This window comes from Bubalus kerabau, chromosome 1 (genome assembly GCF_029407905.1).
Source record: "Bubalus kerabau isolate K-KA32 ecotype Philippines breed swamp buffalo chromosome 1, PCC_UOA_SB_1v2, whole genome shotgun sequence".
In the NCBI taxonomy this organism is placed as follows: domain Eukaryota; kingdom Metazoa; phylum Chordata; class Mammalia; order Artiodactyla; family Bovidae; genus Bubalus; species Bubalus kerabau.
The window spans coordinates 156,313,013-156,331,610 of NC_073624.1; the positions used below are offsets into that span (position 1 = coordinate 156,313,013).

The window sequence follows — 18,598 nt, forward strand, 5'->3', positions numbered from 1 at the left end:
AGGCCTGGCTACATTTAATTGCGCTTTCAAGTGCCCTAATTTCCTTAAGAAAGGCAGAGAAGTAAGTGTCCTGTCCTACTTCCCTCCACAACTCAAACACCTGAGGACATTTTCTGCAATTAAGTTTTTAGGGCAGATTTTCTGTTGTTGTCATTCTTCTGAAGTAGTCGTTTTTCTGGGAAAAGCCTCATTCTGAACCCAGACCCTAAAAACAGGGCTTTGAGTGCACCAGTTTGGGGTGTTTGGGGCCCAGAGGCACGAGTCAGTCTGCCTCCTCCTAAACATAGCCTCGTAAACTAAGCCTGGAACCATCAGCTCGTGTGTGGTCCCGAGTGTGATTTTCCAAACACGTGTTTCCTGGCAATGACAATGGCTGGCGACTTTGTCATTATCAGCTCTATTTTTGAGTCTTCCTGTTCAACAAACTTCTTCACAGCTGAAATGGAGGCTCCAGGGAGAGTCTCAGTCCATCAGGTACCTTTCTGACAAACAGGCGGTGCTAAACTGTGAGCATTTCCCGAAGGCCCTGGGGAAAAAGGTGCATGAAAAAGTGTCCCAGCGTGAGGTGTACCTGGTGTGTGTGTGTGCTCAGTCATGTCCGACTCTCTGAGGCCCCATGGACTGTAGTCCACCAGGCTCTTATGTCCATGGAATTAAATACTAGAGTGGGTTGCCATTTCCTATTCCAGGGAATCTTCCCGACCCCAGGGGTTGAACCCATCCTCTTGCATCTCCTGCATTAGCGGACAGATTCTTTACCACTGGGCCACCTGGGAAGCCACAGATGGTGGACTTCAAATACAGATGTTCTGTTTCCTACAGAGCCTCCAGGGGGCGCCAGCTTTTACTAACTGGGAGGGAGGGGAGGGAGAGAGAAAGAAAGAGTGGGAAGGAGAGAGAGAGTGTGCCAGTTTAACATGAATCATATATGGTTAAACTCAGGCCCCTTGCATCCAGCCACAGAAAGACACAGGACATGTGATCAGGATTAGAAGAGGTGGGTCTCCAGTCCTGTCCGAGGATGGATGGAAAGGTCACAGGCCCTGATTTATCACCAAACTCCTTCAAGCACCTCGCCACCCAAAAGCACTGCAAGAAAATGCAACAAAACATTTTCACTTTCAACACCTGGGATGATTTCACTTTGCAGACTTTGCTAGAAGAACCCCTATGTGTCCAGTGCCTTGAAGAGCGTCTGACACCTCTCAGGTACTCAAGGAATGCTTGAAGGAATGGGTGAATGACTCGGAGGAGAGTCCAGGCATATACAGTAGAACCTGTGTCCTTCTCTTCTGGTGACTTAACACACCTTCTTCCATCTTCCCAACAGATTTGGGGTTGCTGCCTGCCAATGAATAGTAAAGACACCTCCCTATGTCAGAAGGTACTGGCATGCCTTTTGAAACCAGCCCGGTGTTCATCAGCCTCACCCACATCCAGGGAGGACTGGATACGGGGCCCACAGTGAGCACACTTGTCCCTCTTTCCTCAAGATTCATCTGTCAGCCTGCCAGGGTGTTTCCTGTGACACACGTGCCTACAATGTACAGTTCCCAGGGAGAGCCCAGCCAGCCCTCCAGCCCCCAGCCAGCTCAGGATGCTGTATGAAGTGAGAATTTCCTGGCTGACTTGACAGTGATGAGTCAGGCTGGCATGAGCCAGCTTCAGAAACGACAGGGCCTGAATTGTGTGCATGGACCAAATATCATAGCCTGGCTGGACCCAAACCTGGGTCCTGGAATACTCAGACCCCATTTAGATGGCCATGCCCAGAGGTGGCTCAGCACTCCTAAACGATGTCTGAGTTTGGCAATGTCTGAGGGCTCCTCCATTACTGTCACAGGAGAGGATTTATCCTCCACTCCCTGTCCCTGTGTGTCTCCACATCTTCATGTTTCCTCCACGTTATGGTGACCAGGCTCCCTTAATATTAACAAAAATAATAATCAGATCAGATCAGTCGCTCAGTCGTGTCCAACTCTTTGCGACCCCATGAATCACAGCACGCCAGGCCTCCCTGTCCATCACCAACTCCCGGAGTTCACTCAGACTCACGGCCATCGAGTCAGTGATGCCATCCAGCCATCTCATCCTCTGTCGTCCCCTTCTCCTCCTGCCCCCAATCCCTCCCAGCATCAGAGTCTTTTCCAATGAGTCAACTCTTCCCATGAGGTGGCCAAAGTACTGGAGTTTCACCTTTAGCATCATTCCTTCCAAAGAAATCCCAGGGCTGATCTCCTTCACAATGGACTGGTTGGATCTCCTTGCAGTCCAAGGGACTCTCAAGAGTCTTCTCCACCACCACAGTTCAAAAGCATCAATTCTTCAGCGCTCAGCCTTCTTCACAGTCCAACTCTCACATCCATACATGACCACAGGAAAAAACATAGCCTTGACTAGACGAACCTTTGTTGGCAAAGTAATGTCTCTGCTTTTGAATATGCTATCTAGGTTGGTCATAACTTTCCTTCCAAGGAGTAAGCATCTTTTAATTTCATGGCTGCAGTCACCATCTGCACTGATTTTGGAGCCCCCAAAAATAAAGTCTGACACTGTTTCCACTGTTTCCCCATCTATTTCCCATGAAGTGGTGGGACCAGATGCCATGATCTTCGTTTTCTGAATGTTGAGCTTTAAGCCAACTTTTTCACTCTCCACTTTCACTTTTATCAAGAGGCTTTTGAGTTCCTCTTCACTTTCTGCCATAAGGGTGGTGTCATCTGCATATCTGAGGTTATTGATATTTCTCCCGGCAACCTTGATTCCAGCTTGTGTTTCTTCCAGTCCAGCATTTCTCATGATGTACTCTGTATAAAAGTTAAATAAACAGGGTGACAATATACAGCCTTGACGAACTCCTTTTCCTATTTGGAACCAGTCTGTTGTTCCATGTCCAGTTCTAACTGTTGCTTCCTGACCTGCATACAAATTTCTCAAGAGGCAGATCAGGTGGTCTGGTATTCCCATCTCTTTCAGAATTTTCCACAGTTTATTGTGATCCACACAGTCAAAGGCTTTGGCATAGTCAATAAAGTAGAAATAGATGTTTTTCTGGAACTCTCTTGCTTTTTCTATGATCCAGCGGATGTTGGCAATTTGATCTCTGATTCATCTGCCTTTTCTAAAACCAGCTTGAATATCAGGAAGTTCACGGTTCACATATTGCTGAAGCCTGGCTTGGAGAATTTTGAGCATTACTTTACTAGCATGTGAGATGAGTGCAATTGTGCGGTAGTTTGAGCATTCTTTGGCATTGCCTTTCTTTGGGATTGGAATGAAAACTGACCTTTTCCAGTCCTGTGGCCACTGCTGAGTTTTCCAAATTTGCTGGCATATTGAGTGCAGCACTTTCACAGCATCATCTTTCAAGATTTGGAATAGCTCAACTGGAATTCCATCACCTCCACTAGCTTTGTTCGTAGTGATGCTTTCTAAGGCCCACTTGACTTCACATTCCAGGATGTCTGGCTCTAGTTCAGTGATCACACCATCGTGATTATCTGGGTCATGAAGATCTTTTTTGGTACAGTTCTTCTGTGTATTCTTGCCGTCTCTTCTTAATATCTTCTGCTTCTGTTAGGTCCATACCATTTCTGTCCTTTATCGAGCTCATCTTTGCATGAAATGTTCCTTTGGTATCTCTGATTTTCTTGAAGAGATCCCTAGTCTTTCCCATTCTGTTGTTTAATAATAGCAAATGCTTATTAGCACTAACCACATAACAGGCACTATTCTAAACATTTTACATATGTTGATGCATCAAATCCTCCTAACAACATGAAAAGGCAGATGTACACTGCTATATTTAAATGAATAAGCAACAAGGACCTTACTGTATAGAACATGGAATTCTGCTCAATATTATGTGGCAGCCTGGATGGGACGGGGGTTCAGGGGAGAACGGATGCATGTATATGTATGGCTGAGTCCCTTCGCTGTTCACCTGGAACTATTACAACATTGGTAGTTGGCTATGCCCCAATACAAAATAAAAAGTAAAATGAACGTTAAAAGGCAGAGACTATTATTACGTTCATTGAATGGATGAAGAAACTGAGGCACTAGAAGATGAAGCAACTGGCCCGGGGGAAAGCCCCAAAGCTGAGATTCAACAGAATGACCACAGAGGCTGTGTTCCTAACCACCCTGCCATACCACACAGAGCAGCCCTCCACGTGCCAAGCACCATAGCATCCCTCGCCAAGGAGGCAGGTCCCAGGAAGAGAGGAAAAGCAGGACCTGGCGATCTGGGGATGCTAAGTGCTCCACCTGTCCTTCTTGCTGGCTCCAAATGAATGAGACACCAGGGCAGATGGGGAGCAAAAGAGAGTAGAAGCCCCAATTCAGATGGTGCTGGATCAGCCCCAGGGTAGGCTGCTATCTCCCAGTCCAGACAGAGAAGCTAAACCAGAGCCAACAGAGACAAGGGAGAGCACTGAGTGCCCTGCCTTATCCACTGCCTGGGTGCCATATTCACTCCTGTGTGCTGGGGAACACCAGCGAAGGCATGTGCATTGGACGGATGGATGAGTGGATAGAAACGGATAAACAAACAGATGGATGAGACAGAAGAACAAAACAGGCACCCACTCCTGGCAAAAACCCCAGTGGAAAGAGGCAGCAGCATAAGTACTGGCCACCAGAGGCTGCGGAAGCCGGGGATGAACAGCTGGGATGAACCAGACTGCTCCTGGGCCAGAAGGCTCTTCCTTCCCCCAGGACTCTGTGGGGATTAATTTCTGAAAGTCTCCTTTATTTTCATGGGGGAGGGTAGAGAAGCCAACACACCAGCTAGCAAAATTAATAGCTGCTCTTTGCAAAATGTGCTGGAGAGGCGGGCACACACAGCCTATGCCCTGCAGACTGGCAGCACAGTCCAGCGGCTGGTATGGCTGAGGCACTTGGCCTGCAGGCCTGGACCAGGGGCATCTTCCACAGTAGGGACCAGACACTGGGCTGCCGGGCTGGGCCTGGGGTGCACTGATTGTAGGAGGATGTAGGCAGGTGGAGTCCAGGAGACAGAAAGTGACCCTGTTGCACAATTCTCAGACATATTCCACTGACCGTGGGAAGTGGAAATTCCTGTGCTGAGTCAACTGTGGGATTTGGGGTCCTGCCTAGCTCTGACCCCTGTATCACTCTCTCTACTGCATCATTTAGTTGAACTTGTGGAAGTAAATGTAGAGGGTCTCTATAAGAAGGGACTGGATGGTACATCTCATCCATTGCCTTGAACCGTGGGAACAAGTTCTCAGGAACTCTGAGTTCCTGAGACTCCACTCTGAGTCCTATTGGCCACAGAGCAGAAGGGGAACTTGATGGTCTGGTTTGGGAGTCACCAAATGCATTCTGTCCAGTACCCAACAGTAACTCCTCCAGGGTGGTGATTCTTGGACTCTGCGGATACTATCCAATTCTGCTGTGGTAGTGCATTGCAAAAACAGCCATAGACAACATGTAAATAAGAACATGGCTGTGTCCCAATAAAACTTTATGAACACTTAAATATGATTTCACATCATTTTCACATGTCACAGAATAATCTTGATTTTTTTTAAAAGCCATGTAAAAATGTAAAAACCATCTTGAGCTTGTGAGCTGTATGAAACAGGCAGTGAGCCAGATTTGGCCCATAGGTGATAGCTGGGGTAAGTAAAATTTTCCCAAAGTTTGTTCTCTGTGATGCCCACAGATGCTTCATGGGGTAAGGGTTCCATGGTGAAACAGGAGTGGGAAATGCCGGGCCATAGTCTTTCTTACTGCAGGACTTACACGGTGATACTCACTGGACGATCTTGAAAACGGGACAAGAAATCTGTTCAACTTCCAGGGAAGTATTTTTATTCTGGAGCATCTCCTACATCTAATTTTCTGTGGACCCTAATTAAAGTAATGAGGATGAAATCTGGCCAACCATCAGCAGCAGTGCCACCAAATGAGATCCTGCCTTTCTTTGAACATCTGCAGTGACAGACAGCTCACTACTAACCATGGGTTCCTACTGAATTCAGTGACTTCTCGGACTTGTTCTCCCACCCAATGATGCTGGGTCCCAAGTAACAAATCTAGTGCAGTCTATTGCACCCTTCATCACAGATAAACCTTTATGTTTAATAAAATAAATAAAGCTTTCCTTATTCGATTTACTGATTCAAACAGCAAATATAAACTCTATTTATCCACAGGATGAAATAAAGAGCCATTATTAAGTCATGGGGTATAGGAGTGTGGATTACCACCCAGTTCCTTTAAAAGAAGCTCAGGGGAGTAAACTCAAATTAAATCTCAATTTACTCCCAACTGCATGAAAAGCAGGATATACCATTTCACTATGGGGGCATTGGAGAAGGCAATGGCACCCCACTCCAGTACTCTTGCCTGGAGAATCCCATGGACGGAGGAGCCTGGTAGGCTGCAGTCCATGGGGTCGCTGAGGGTCGGACACGACTGACTGACTTCACTTTCACTTTTCACTTTCATGCATAGGAGAAGGAAATGGCAACCCACTCCAGTGTTCTTGCCTGGAGAATCCCAGGGACGGGGGAGCCTGGTGGGCTGCCGTCTATGGGGTTGCACAGAGTCGGACATGACTGAAGTGACTTAGCAGCAGCAGCAGCAGCATGGGGGCATTCTTACTTAAAAAAAAAAAAAAAAAAAGGCTATGCAACCCAAGATCTGTCTGCTACATGGGGCGTCATCTGTAAGGGACATAGAAATTTTATGTACATTTGTCTAAAATGTAAAAAAGGGGGATAGGGAAGGAGGTGAGGAAGAGAGTGAGATGGAAATGTGAGGTATGTGAATCTGCCACCGAGCACCACTGAAAATACAAAGTAGAAGATGCTGATAAGAAATGTCACCAGCACCATGAGGCACTTAAAGGGAGAAATGAAGTCAACGGTGTCACCTATGTGATTAAGCTCTGCCCACGTGCTCTCCATTTTGTTCAACTGGTCCGATTTCAGGTACAGACAGCACAGCAGTGAATGCGCCTATTTAACTCTATTAAGCCAATAGGATTATTTCTCTTTGAAAGGCTTGTTACATATTCTCTATGGGGCCCTAGGAGATAAGGATAGAATGGTCTAGGCTATGTATACTATGTTAATATAAAATGCCATGCATGCATATGTTTAGGAAGATAAAAGGAAAGACTGGCATTTTTCTTTCTCCTTATTTCAACAAATCATTCCCCAGACAGTAAAGCAAGTAGAATATATTTTCAATTCATGGATTAGATGTGTCTGTTTCCTGGAGCAATATTTAAATATAGCAGCATGGGAATATGAGGTCAATAAGCAAAAAAAAAAAAGAGTAATTCTAAAGGCTCTATCTTTGTTCAAGGAGCTGATAGATATATTGGCAAGACCAGGCTTTGAAGTGAGCACAAAACACTGAATCTATAAAGGGGCTGAGCAGCTACACAACCCAGCCAGTGTAGACTGTGCTCACACCTTGAGGTGAGGCCATGCTTGGCCACAATACATAGTTTTTCAAGGGAAACAGTCACTCTGAGATAGCTGTGGAAATTAATATGAATATTCAGAAACAAGGTGCTAATGGAGATGGTGTTGATGTGTGTGCCTATATCTATCTCTAAACCCTGTATGCCTATAATTTTTCCCATTATAAATGTGTTCACTGGTACCGCCATTTTGTATTATATTATCTTAGGGAATTCCTACCTAAAATTTTTCTTTCAATTTCTGCCTCTCAATTTCTTAGTTTATGAAATACGAAGTCAAACTAGACCAAGAATCAGTAAACTATGGCCCATGAAACAAATCTGGTCCCCCACCTGTTTTTATAAATAAAGTTTTATTGGAACAGAGTCACACCCATGTACTGTCTGTGCTGATTTCAAACTACAGTGGCAGACTGGAGTTGTGACAAAGTCTCTCTATAGCTTGCAAAGCCTAAAATATTTATTAGCTGGCCCATTACAGAAAAACTTAACCCTGACCTAGACTATTTCTAACACTAATTTTGGCTTGTGAATCTATAAAGCACAACCAAACAATATAAACAAAAGCCTACTCTGTGTGGTTCTTATCCTTTTTGTTTATATATATATAGGCACACCTCGCTTTATTGCACTTTACTGATACTGAGTTTTTTACAAATTGAAGATTTGTGGCAACCCTGCCTTGAGCAAGTCTATAGGTGCCATTTTTCCAACATCATTTGCTCACTTCACATCTTTGTGTCACATTTTGGTAACTCTTGCAATATGTCAAATTTTTCATCATTTGTTAGGGTGATCTGTGATCTTTTGATGATAGTAAATGACTCACTGAAGGCTCAAATGATTGTTTGCATTTTTTAGTAATAAAGGATTTTTAATTAAGTCTCTTAAATTAAGATTTAATTAAGATTTTTTTTTAAGTCTCTTGCATTTCAGACAGATTCTTTACCAGCTGAGCCACAAGAAGCCCAAGAATACTGGAGTGGGTAGCCTATCCCTTCTCCAGCGGATCTTCCCAACCCAGGAATTGAACCGGGGTCTCCTGCATTGCAGGCAGATGCTTTAACAATTAAGCTATCAGGGAAGCCCAACGTATGTATAATATATTGTTTTTAAAAAAACATAATGCTATTGCCCAGCTAACAGACTCTAGTATAATGTAAACATATTTTACATGTACTGGAAAACCAAGAAATTCACATGACTAGCTCTATTGTGATACTTTATTGCAGTGGTCTGGAATTGAGCTTGCAGTATCTCTGAGGTCTGCCTGTACTGGCTTATTCCTAGAAAGATTTCATTTAGTTCCCCAAACTCTACAGAGCACAGAACTACAACGTGTAAAGTTCAAATGGTACGCAAAGGGGAAATAAGAGAAGAGATGCGGAGATGAAGCTGGGAGGATGCAAATACAGAATGTAAACCCTGAGACGCTGTGTATATTCGATGGCCCAAGAACTTGCCTCCCAGCAACCGCTACAGAAAAGGGGTCAGTGTCCCTTTCCCAATTTAGAGTGTTCACTGGAGGTTAACCAGAAGGACCACAGCGATCCTGGCACAAAGAACTATTTACCCCAAGTCTGTGCTTAAGCAGATAACATGAGATGTAGTGAGAAGAGTCCCCAGAAACACCCAAACAGCTGGGCGGCATCTCACCGGCTTTCACTGTGACATTGAAACATCCTTCAGCATGGACCAGCTCCAGGTCCCAAAGTGGAACTGATCATCAGTTCTCCCAATACATTCCAAAATTTTGAATTAAGCATGCACCAACATTCTAATCAGAAGATAACAAGTATTTGTGCTTTAAGAAAGAGATAAGAAAGTACTACTTTCTTATGACTACTCTTAAGAAAGCAGTCATCCTTAAGAGTCTGGGGGTGCACTCTGATACAGAAACCCTCAGCCATCACTCTAAGAGGAAGCCCTATGCAGCCTGGATGTGAGGGAACTTTGGGGAGAATGGATACATGTGTATACACATGTATGTATGAGTATGTATGTATGTATATGTAAGTATGTATGAGTAATGGAGGAGTCCCATTGCTGGCCACCTGAAACTAGCACAAGACTGTTAATTGGCTCTACTCCAATACAAAATAAAAAGTTAAAAAAAATTTTTTTAAAAAAAAGAGGAGGCCCTAGGAGGTCTCACTGTTTCTGTAAAGCTAAGGCTGAGACACAAGACAAAGACGGGCTATTCTGAGACGTGGTCATCCAGTTGTTAATAGAATTAACAGTTAATAAAAGCACCGGTAAACAGTGACCCTCGTTTCTCATTGTTTACACTGAGCGCTACAACCTTTTATCTAGTTTAGCAACATGAATAAAGCACACGCTGAATCCCTGGTGCTCGCTGCCCTCTGCCCGGTGCCTGGAACAATGCCTGGTGCAGGTGAGAAGTAAATACTTCCTGAATGAACGGTGTGCTCGTCTGAGAGATCCGGACAACCAGTGACTCCACAGATAGGCCAAGGCTGTCTTGGACAATCCTTCCCCAGCTGGGCCTTCCCCGCCTTGCCTGGTTTTGAGATTCACCTGTGACAATGAGACAAATAAGCGCCCAGATGTGGAGGCCAAGCTCCTGAACTGTGCGTCAAGGAAAACAAATTAAAAATTGAAAAGAAAAACTGCACAGCCGGTGTCTAGTCTCACTCGAGTCCCATTGTTGCAAGGATAAACATTTGGACAGTTCAAGACAAACACAGCTTTGGGTTCTGAGAAGGGAGAGCTGCTTCCCCTCGCACGCTGAGACTGCAGTAGGAAATCTCTTTCCTGCTCAGAGCACGGACCTGCCTTCCCTAAAGGAGAGGTCTGCTCTGAAGGTGCCGCCTGTACTCAGAGCTTCCTGCTCTCCGGGCAGTGGGACTGATGCACCCTGAGCGCACCTGAGCAGCCCAGGCCACCTTTTCTCCCATGAGATCTTCAGAAATCAGCTGGCCTCATGGGCAGTCCCAGCCAAGAAGGCCTGAGCATGCCATGCTGGTCCACGCAAATGTTAGGAGCATCAGAACAAGCAGCCTCAGGACCTAACTGGGCTCAGAGACAGTCACGTCACAGCCAAAGCAACAGACGACAGTAGCTTCAAAAGAAGGCATTATCTTCAGATGGGAAGTGATGACACGGGAAGAGCACTGGATGGGGAGTCCGGAGGCCTGCAAGTACCAGCCTGGCTCTGTCACTTCACTGCCCTTCCTAGGCCTTGATTTTCTCAACTGTAAAATGGACATAAATTCACTGATAAGACTGGCTCCGTGCCTTCCTCATCATGCACCCCTATAACAAAATGGGAGCTAAGGAACAAAGTCAACACTGTCCTTGCCCTTCAATCTGATCACAACATTTAGGGCTTAGCACAGTGCCTGGCTCCCGACAGGCTCTCAGCAACGTCGTCAGTAGTAGTATCTGACTTGAAAAAAAAAAAACAGCACATGATTACATTGACATGAAATGTCCAGTATATGCAAATCCATAGAGATAGAAAGTACATTAGTAGTTGTTAGGGGCTGGGGATAAGGAAATGGAGAGTGACTGCTAAAATAGGGTAAAGGGTTTCCTTTCGGGGTGATGACAATTAGATAGCAGTGAAAATAATCCTCAATAAAAATGGGAAAAACCCTCAATAATAACAAATCAATTAGAAATGGGCAAAATATTTGAATAGAAACTTCACTTTACATATACTGATGGCAAATAAAGACATGGAAAGATGTTGATATTCAAACATGGGTAGCCAAGATCTTCCAGAGAAGGCAATGGTGGGCTGCCGTCTATGGGGTCGCACAGAGTCGGACATGACTGAAGCAACTTAGCAGCAGCAGCAGCAGCCAAGATCTTCAGGGGATCTTCCGCACCAAGGGATCAAACCTGGGTCTCCTACATTGCAGGCAGATTCTTTACCATCTGAGCCACCAGGGAAGCCCCAAACATAGGGAAGTACAAATTAAAACCACACTTAGATATCACTACACACTGTTTAGAATGCTATAATTTTAAAAACGAACTGATATTACCAAGTACCAGCAGGGATGAAAAACAACCAGAACATTCACACAGTCCTGGTAGGTACAGCTAATTTGATAGTTTCTTGCGAACTTAAACTTACCAGAAAATAGAACAATCCAATTCCCAGATATTTACCAAACTGAAATCAAAAATCATATTCCCCCCCCCCAAAAAAAATCATATTCCCATAAAAATCTGAAGTAAAAGTAGAAACAACCCAAGCTGGTAGATGGAAATACAAACTGTGATGCATCCCAAAAATGGATGATTCCAGTCCAAAGTCCTCAGCTCAGCATCTGAAGAGCCGACAAGCTGTCTCCAACCCACGTTCCCAGTCTCACTGCCCCTCAGGTGCCTCTGTATTGCCAGCTCCAGCCTCACTGCCAGCACACCATGCCCCTGATCTTCTCCCGCTGCTCCCTCACTGTGCAATCATTTCCTCTCCTTTAACTTTTCAGGATCCTAACCCACATTGCCAAGCTCCACTCAAATGCTTTCTGTTTTATTAGGCATAATTCTCAGCTCCTGGCCCACTACGTAGTCCCTGTTTTCAAGCTCAGCTATGTTTTTCTTTTTTATATTGTCTCTATCATCAAATGTGCTCAGTTCACCTTGAAATAGACGTTTCAGCTCAAAGGCTTTCCCTCCAATGAAGCCCTGTGAATTCTTCCTTGACCCCCTGCTTCCCCACACTCAGCCTCTCCACCACAGACACACTCACACAACATTGTATTCAAAGCATTTCTCCTCCAGACATCCCTTCAATACTTTCCAACCATGCTGCGATGGAATTAGCATTATTCATTATTTTTCACAGAGATGATAAAACACCAGGCCTACAGTTGGTGCTCAGTATCTCTTAGCTGATGAAGATAGACAGAATGGTCCTAAGGGACCACACTGAAGCAGCAGGCACCACACTGTGCGACCGCGCTGTCTGCGGTTCCCTCACCCTCTTACTGTTCCTCTCACTGTTCTCTCACTGTTCCTCTCACTGTTTCTCTCATTGTACTACACATGTACAATGCACTACTTCCATTTCAACCCAGGTGAATGCACAGACCCAGACTCCAACCTTAAATTTCCCACACAGAATCTACTCACACACAAGTGTGAAAAAATAACAGAGACTTTACTGAAGACTCTAGAGGGGAGATGAGGGTGATGGTCAGACAGCACAACCCATAACAAGCCACCTTCAATTCCTGACGAGACACTCAGGGCTTCCCAGGAGAGCCTAAGTCCCACCAACCCAGACCACCCACCTCCCATCTTCCTCCACACAGCAACTGGCCTCACCAGTTTCTCTCTCCTCCTTACCATAATCCCAGCTTTAAATTTTCCCACTTTCTATTTTGCTGCTGCTGCTAAGTTGCTTCAGTCGTGTCTGATTTTGTGCGACCCCATAGACGGCAGCCCATCAGGCTCCTCCGTCCCTGGGATTCTTTTTGCTACTACTTAACAATAACATAATCTATGACGCCATAGCCAGATTCTTCAGAAGGCACAGCCCCTGGTGGTCCCTCAGGTAACAGAGCCCTGTCCTCCTTGAAGGCTGTTTGGCCACCAGTTTGGTGACTTGAACATGACATTTAGTGACTTACTCCTTTCCTCAAGCAGTGCGTGAGACAGTTATCAAAAATATAATGCAGAGTTCTCCCCAAGGATTCTGATGGGTGAAATTTCACCATCTCCCAACATCTGTGGTCACCTTCTCACTGAGCTTTGCCATGAAACATCAAGAGTGACGGCATCTACCTTTCAGCATCCTTGCTTGATCTCTGATACTCCCTAGCCACCAGGACATCCCCATTCATTCTATGTCTAAGCCAAATGACTCTTGACTGAGCCCCAGCATCAGGACAAGGAAGGACAGCCCATACAAAACAGCTTCCAGAATCACAGGGAGTTATTTACAATGTCACATCCTTCTCAAGGAAACTCTTGACTCATCAGACCCAAGAAAGCTGGTGGTCAGGGCTACCCAGAGAAGAAGCCCAACCATGGCATGAGCCTGGCCTGACCAGGTGACCAGCTCATGTCTGTTTACCCACAATCTTCCCAGTCTTTGCACCAAAAGAACCATGTCCCAGGTTCCCCACGCAAACAGGGATTACCGGTCACTGCAGGCTTGTTCCACCCACAATACTTGCCAAGAACCAGGAGCTCATGAAGTCAGTTAATGAAGCCTAGCTCCAAACAAGCAGATGAGAGAGAATGCAGTAAGTGTGCAGAGAAGGGAAAGGATGAGCCTAGGCTGCAGGTGGGGCTGAGAACAGCCACCTCAGAAATAAGGTCACACAGCAATGCTCCAAGCATGGGACCAGTGGTCACAGGTGGGCTGCTGATGAGTTTCATCACCAGCATGACCGAGGGTTTCTACCACGGGCACGATTCTGATCACATAGGGCAGGATTTCTGAAAATTATGGCGGCCCGAGGACAATAGTAACATCTTCAGAAAGCCACCAAACACACACATGCACACCTGTGCATGTGCAAGCAAACACATACACTCAGAACTCACCAGATCCCATATTATAGAGCCTCTGCAGAATTCTGAGCACACATTTCTCTGATCCATTCTTCTCACCAAGATAGTCAAGCTGTATGTGTGTGTCTGTGTGTGTACTGTGTGAGAATGCACACCTACTCTGCTAGCAGAGGAAATGCTCTACATCCTCCCCAACAGGCCCTCTCTGCCCCACATGCTCACTCTGCAAATCCCCCCCACAGACCACTGGCTCAGATGTGCACAAAGAGGCCAGTCTCTCCATGATCCCATATAAGCGCTCTTCACCCCCGCCTCGCAACAGCCAATGGTCTGGAGAAGGCAGAGTGAAACACCACATCCCCATAAAAGCAGAGATCGTGGGCCAGACAGCAGGCCCCCTCATGTGAGGAGGGGGCCAGGGACTCACCAGGACTCTGCCGGTCAGCGTCTGGGCAGATATCATCACCCCTGCCCAATCTTTCACGGAGGTCATCCAGCCGACCTCGGCTGCCACCGTCTCCTCTTTTTCATCCACTGGCTTGAGAGTGCCATCTGCCTGGCTTGAGCCATTGTTAATCTTCTGGGCCTCCTGGCAAGAGAGAGAACAAGGATTGAGACGTGGGCACCAAGAGGATTTAAAAAACATATTCTACCCAAAAGAATTAAAGCCAGATGGACCCCTGCTGAGGTGGAGCTGGTTTGAAGGTACAGAGGTCAGGAAGAAGGGATGGATTATGGCTTTGATTGTTTTTTTAAATCTTTTTTTAAAAAGAATCTTTCCTTTGTTTCCTCTTAAACTATTTTTGTGAAAGAAAGAATGAAATTATCCTCTTCCCATTTTAAAGAAAAAAAAAAATCAAAAAGCTCAGGAGAGAAACCATCCTGTCTAGGATGAGAGTGGCCAGGAAGAAAGTGAAGTCGGCATTCTGTAATCTCCACCTGCCCAGCCTTCATACCCTTCTTACAACTACACCCTATTTTCTGAAGGAAATCTCCACCTTCTCATTCAGTCTGCATGGTTCAAAAGGGACTAAAGGTATACACTGTCTCCAGGAGTGGAGGCTGGTCAATCAGACCAGTCTATCCCTTTGGTAATAGCAGTTGGGCCAAGGATGGTTATATGAATTATGCCAACCCAATACAACTCAAGCCTGCGATTTTGCTGAAAAGAGTAAGAAAGGTTACCCTTCTCTGAGAATGAAGCTAACACAGAGGAAACTAGAAGAAAGGGTAGGATACTAATGTCATCATTGGAACACCTGGATCCAGTGGCACCTGAAATCCTACACAGACTTTTTTAGACAGGAGACAGTAAATTCCCCTTCGTGGCTAAAAATGTGCTTGAGGAAACAAGGCTGACCTCATCAGATAACAGTCTCACATGAGGCCCTAAACTGTACGCTTTTGTACGCACTGTGTCCTCTGCCTAGAATACTCTTCTCCCACCAAGGATCATGGCTTACCCCCTCACCTCCCTCAAGTCTTTGCTTCATACATTATCTTTTCAATCATTCTTCTCTGGCTACTCTTTCAAAATTCCAACTATCTTCTAATGATGCTGCCTTTCTGCTTTATTTTTCTACAATGCACTTAAAACTTGTAACACACTCCGTAGATCTCTTACTTATGTCTTTTATAGTCTGCATCCTCCAACTGTTGAATCCTGAGTGTCCAACAGAGAGCCTGGTATAAAGCTGGCTTAATAAACATGAATGAAAGAATAAAAGGGGTTATGAATGTCAGCCCCTCACTGACTACAGAGCCTGGGCTTAAGGGCTGCCAAGTAAAATACAGGAAACCCAGCAAAATCTGAATTTCAAATAAACAACAAATAATTTTTCAGTTTAAGTATGTAAAGATTTTAACCCTGAATATTCACTGGAAGGACTGATGCTAAAGTTCCAATAGTGTCCACCTGATGCAAAGAGCTGACTCACTAGAAAAGACCCTGATGCTGGGAAAGATTGAGGGTAAGAGGAGAAGGGGGCAACAGAGGATGAGATAGTTGGATGGCAACACTGACTCAATGGACATAGAGTTTGAGCAAACCAGGGAGATAGTAAAGGACAGGAAAGCCTGGTGTGCTCATGTTCATGGGGTCGCAAAGAGTCAGACGTGATTTAGGGACTGAATAACAACAAAATATTGCATGGGAATACTTATACTTAAAACACATTCATTTAAAATTAAATTAAAATTTAAATTTAACTAGGCCCCCTACTCAAATAACCATTGAGATTATTTTTGCAGACATAGATGTTTCAAAAAGATGTCAGCAAAATTATGTTCATCATTTATTTTTTATTATTTTTTTTACTTTACAATATTGTATCGGTTTTGCCATACATCAACATGTATCCGCCACGGGTGTACACGTGTTGCCCATCCTGAACCCCCCTCCCACCTACCTTCCCATACCATCCCTCTGGGTCATCCCAGTGCACCAGCCCCAAGCTTCCTGTGTCCTGCATCGAACCTGGACTGGTGATTCATTTCTTATATGATATTATACATGTTTTAATGCCATTCTCCCAAATCATCCCCCCCTCCCTCTCCCACAGAGTCCAAAAGACTGTTCTATACATCTGTGTCTCTTAAAATGCTAGAATCCATTAATAAAACAAACTGACCCTGGGGATCATTGTAAATTGGAGTGAGGAGGAAAACCCGAAGGCAGAGGTAGAAATCTTTGTCTGTGGTGAGGGGGTGGAACAGAGGGAGGAAAGGAGAGCTGGGAGGCACTGAATGAGTCATCCTCCTGGGGACTTGCAGGCAGGCAGGAAGCTGCTCCTGACGCTTGGTTCTCCCCCGCCAGCCACCCCTGACTCAGGGCATTGGGAAGACAGACTGAGCATCAGTTACACCAGGCATTCATGCTTAATTTCCAAGTGTACTGGGCTCCCCAGCACTGGAACGATCCAAAAGGAGCCCTGGGGTGGGGGCACAGGGTGGGTATATTTGGGGGCTGCTTGATGATGTCTTTGGAGCCAGCTACCCAAGCCACCTGAGGCCAATCCCAATGGCCTGTTAGGGCCCTGAGTGTTGGCCATATGGAGGCTGCACAGGTGGGTGTCCAGGAAGAGACAGAGGCCCTGATCCAGGGGCAACCTCTAGTAACTGAAGGTGTAGATTCAGCCACTCGGCCTCACGGGACCTTCTTTGGAAGACTGCCTGCCCTCTAGGTGTTGCTGGGATTAAACAGTGCCCAACAGCACACGATAGCACATGTTTTATTATCTAGTCTCACCGCTCCCTGTGCCTCCTGGAACCACAGACCCTCGAGCAGTGGTTCTTAAACTTCAAGGGCATCACCTGGAGAGCTTGTGGAGAAACAGTGCTGAGCGACTTGTCTGGCGGTCCAATGGCTAAGAGTCCACACTCCCAACACAGAGGGCCTAGGTTTAATCCCTGGTCAGAGAACTAGACCCCACATGCTCCAGCTAAAGATCCCTCACGCCACAGTGAAGATGGAAGATCCCTGTGCCACAACTCAGACCCGGTGCAGCTACAGTGCTGGGCCCCACTCCCAAACCCCCATTTCTAATAAGTCCCAGAGAATGCTGATGCAGCTGGTCTGGGAACCCCAGGGTGAGAACCACTGCTTCTAATCACTCTGGCCTGACTCGATCATCCCTGCCCTGATATGAACTGAGATGTGCATCTTAACCCCCAGCTTGATCCCAGCTTCTCCCTCTGCCCACACAGGGAAGAGATCAGGGCAAGGCCCTCAGATTACAGGCTTGTGTCTCCTTTTGAGCAGTGCCTCCTAGAGACATTTCTGAACTAGTCCAGGGCCACGACCTGGAGGACTAGCTAGCTCTCTGCTCCTCGATCCTGGGGTACAAATCCCCAGCCACTGGCTGACTCTGGAGGAGGCAATCGGCATGCAAGAGGCTGGGAGGCAGGGAGTCCTCCCCAGACACAGTGGTTTCACTGCATCAATAATTCAGAGCACAAGAGGTATACGGCAGATAATGCTCTCGTGCCAGCCCGCTTACCTATTGTTTTACAAGGCATTCATTATTTTAATTACTTTATGATAGGAAAGGAAAAACACAGACTAAAGGGAGATAATAGTCTCATTATTATTTGCTTACACTACATGTTGTGAGCATAATTATGTGTGGGAGACAGGACTTGAGGGGGCGATGGTTGGGGAAGCAGGGAGATGGGAACACCACAAAGCCTGATGCTAGGCCGCCAGGTTAGTGTCCTTGGCCTGAAGGGAAAGTCCTTCTGCACCTCTGACCTCACTCTGGCCAAAGCTTCAAGAGCAGTTATAATCCCTGCTCCAGAGAAAGGGGGCAGAGGCCCAGAGAAGTGGCCTTGTTGGGTACATATAGGGGTGGGAGTTGAGGGGAGCAGAATGGTAAGGAGCAGAGTCCAATACAACAGTGATTGACCATCATTCATCAAGCCAGAGCTGGGTGCCAGAAACTAAAAATTAAGTGTTTTCTCTGCATTATCTTCCTTAGACCTGGCAGGTGAAATTATCCCCATTTTACAGACAGGCCAATGGAGAGCAGGTGTTTATCAGAGGAAGGCTCACAGAGCCTGAGAACTCCAGCAAACCCATCTGGACTTAGGTCTGCTCTGCCACGTAAAGCTGGCTACCTCGGGCATGTTAGCCCACAA

General features: G+C 45.9%; 1 protein-coding gene across 45 annotated transcripts in view; it reads right to left on the reverse strand.

The window, feature by feature from the left end:
- The window catches only part of KCNMA1 (potassium calcium-activated channel subfamily M alpha 1), a 771,468-nt gene that overhangs the window by 529,529 nt on the left and 223,341 nt on the right, over positions 1 to 18,598 (reverse strand). For 44 of the 45 annotated variants that reach the window (XM_055537192.1, XM_055537201.1, XM_055536844.1 and 41 more), the window contains exon 2: positions 14,391 to 14,552. In XM_055537192.1, coding sequence (XP_055393167.1) covers positions 14,391 to 14,552 — 162 coding nt within the window. Of the gene's footprint in view, positions 1 to 7,318; positions 11,369 to 14,390; positions 14,553 to 18,598 lie in introns of those variants that run through there. The other variant, XM_055537184.1, reaches the window with a different exon arrangement.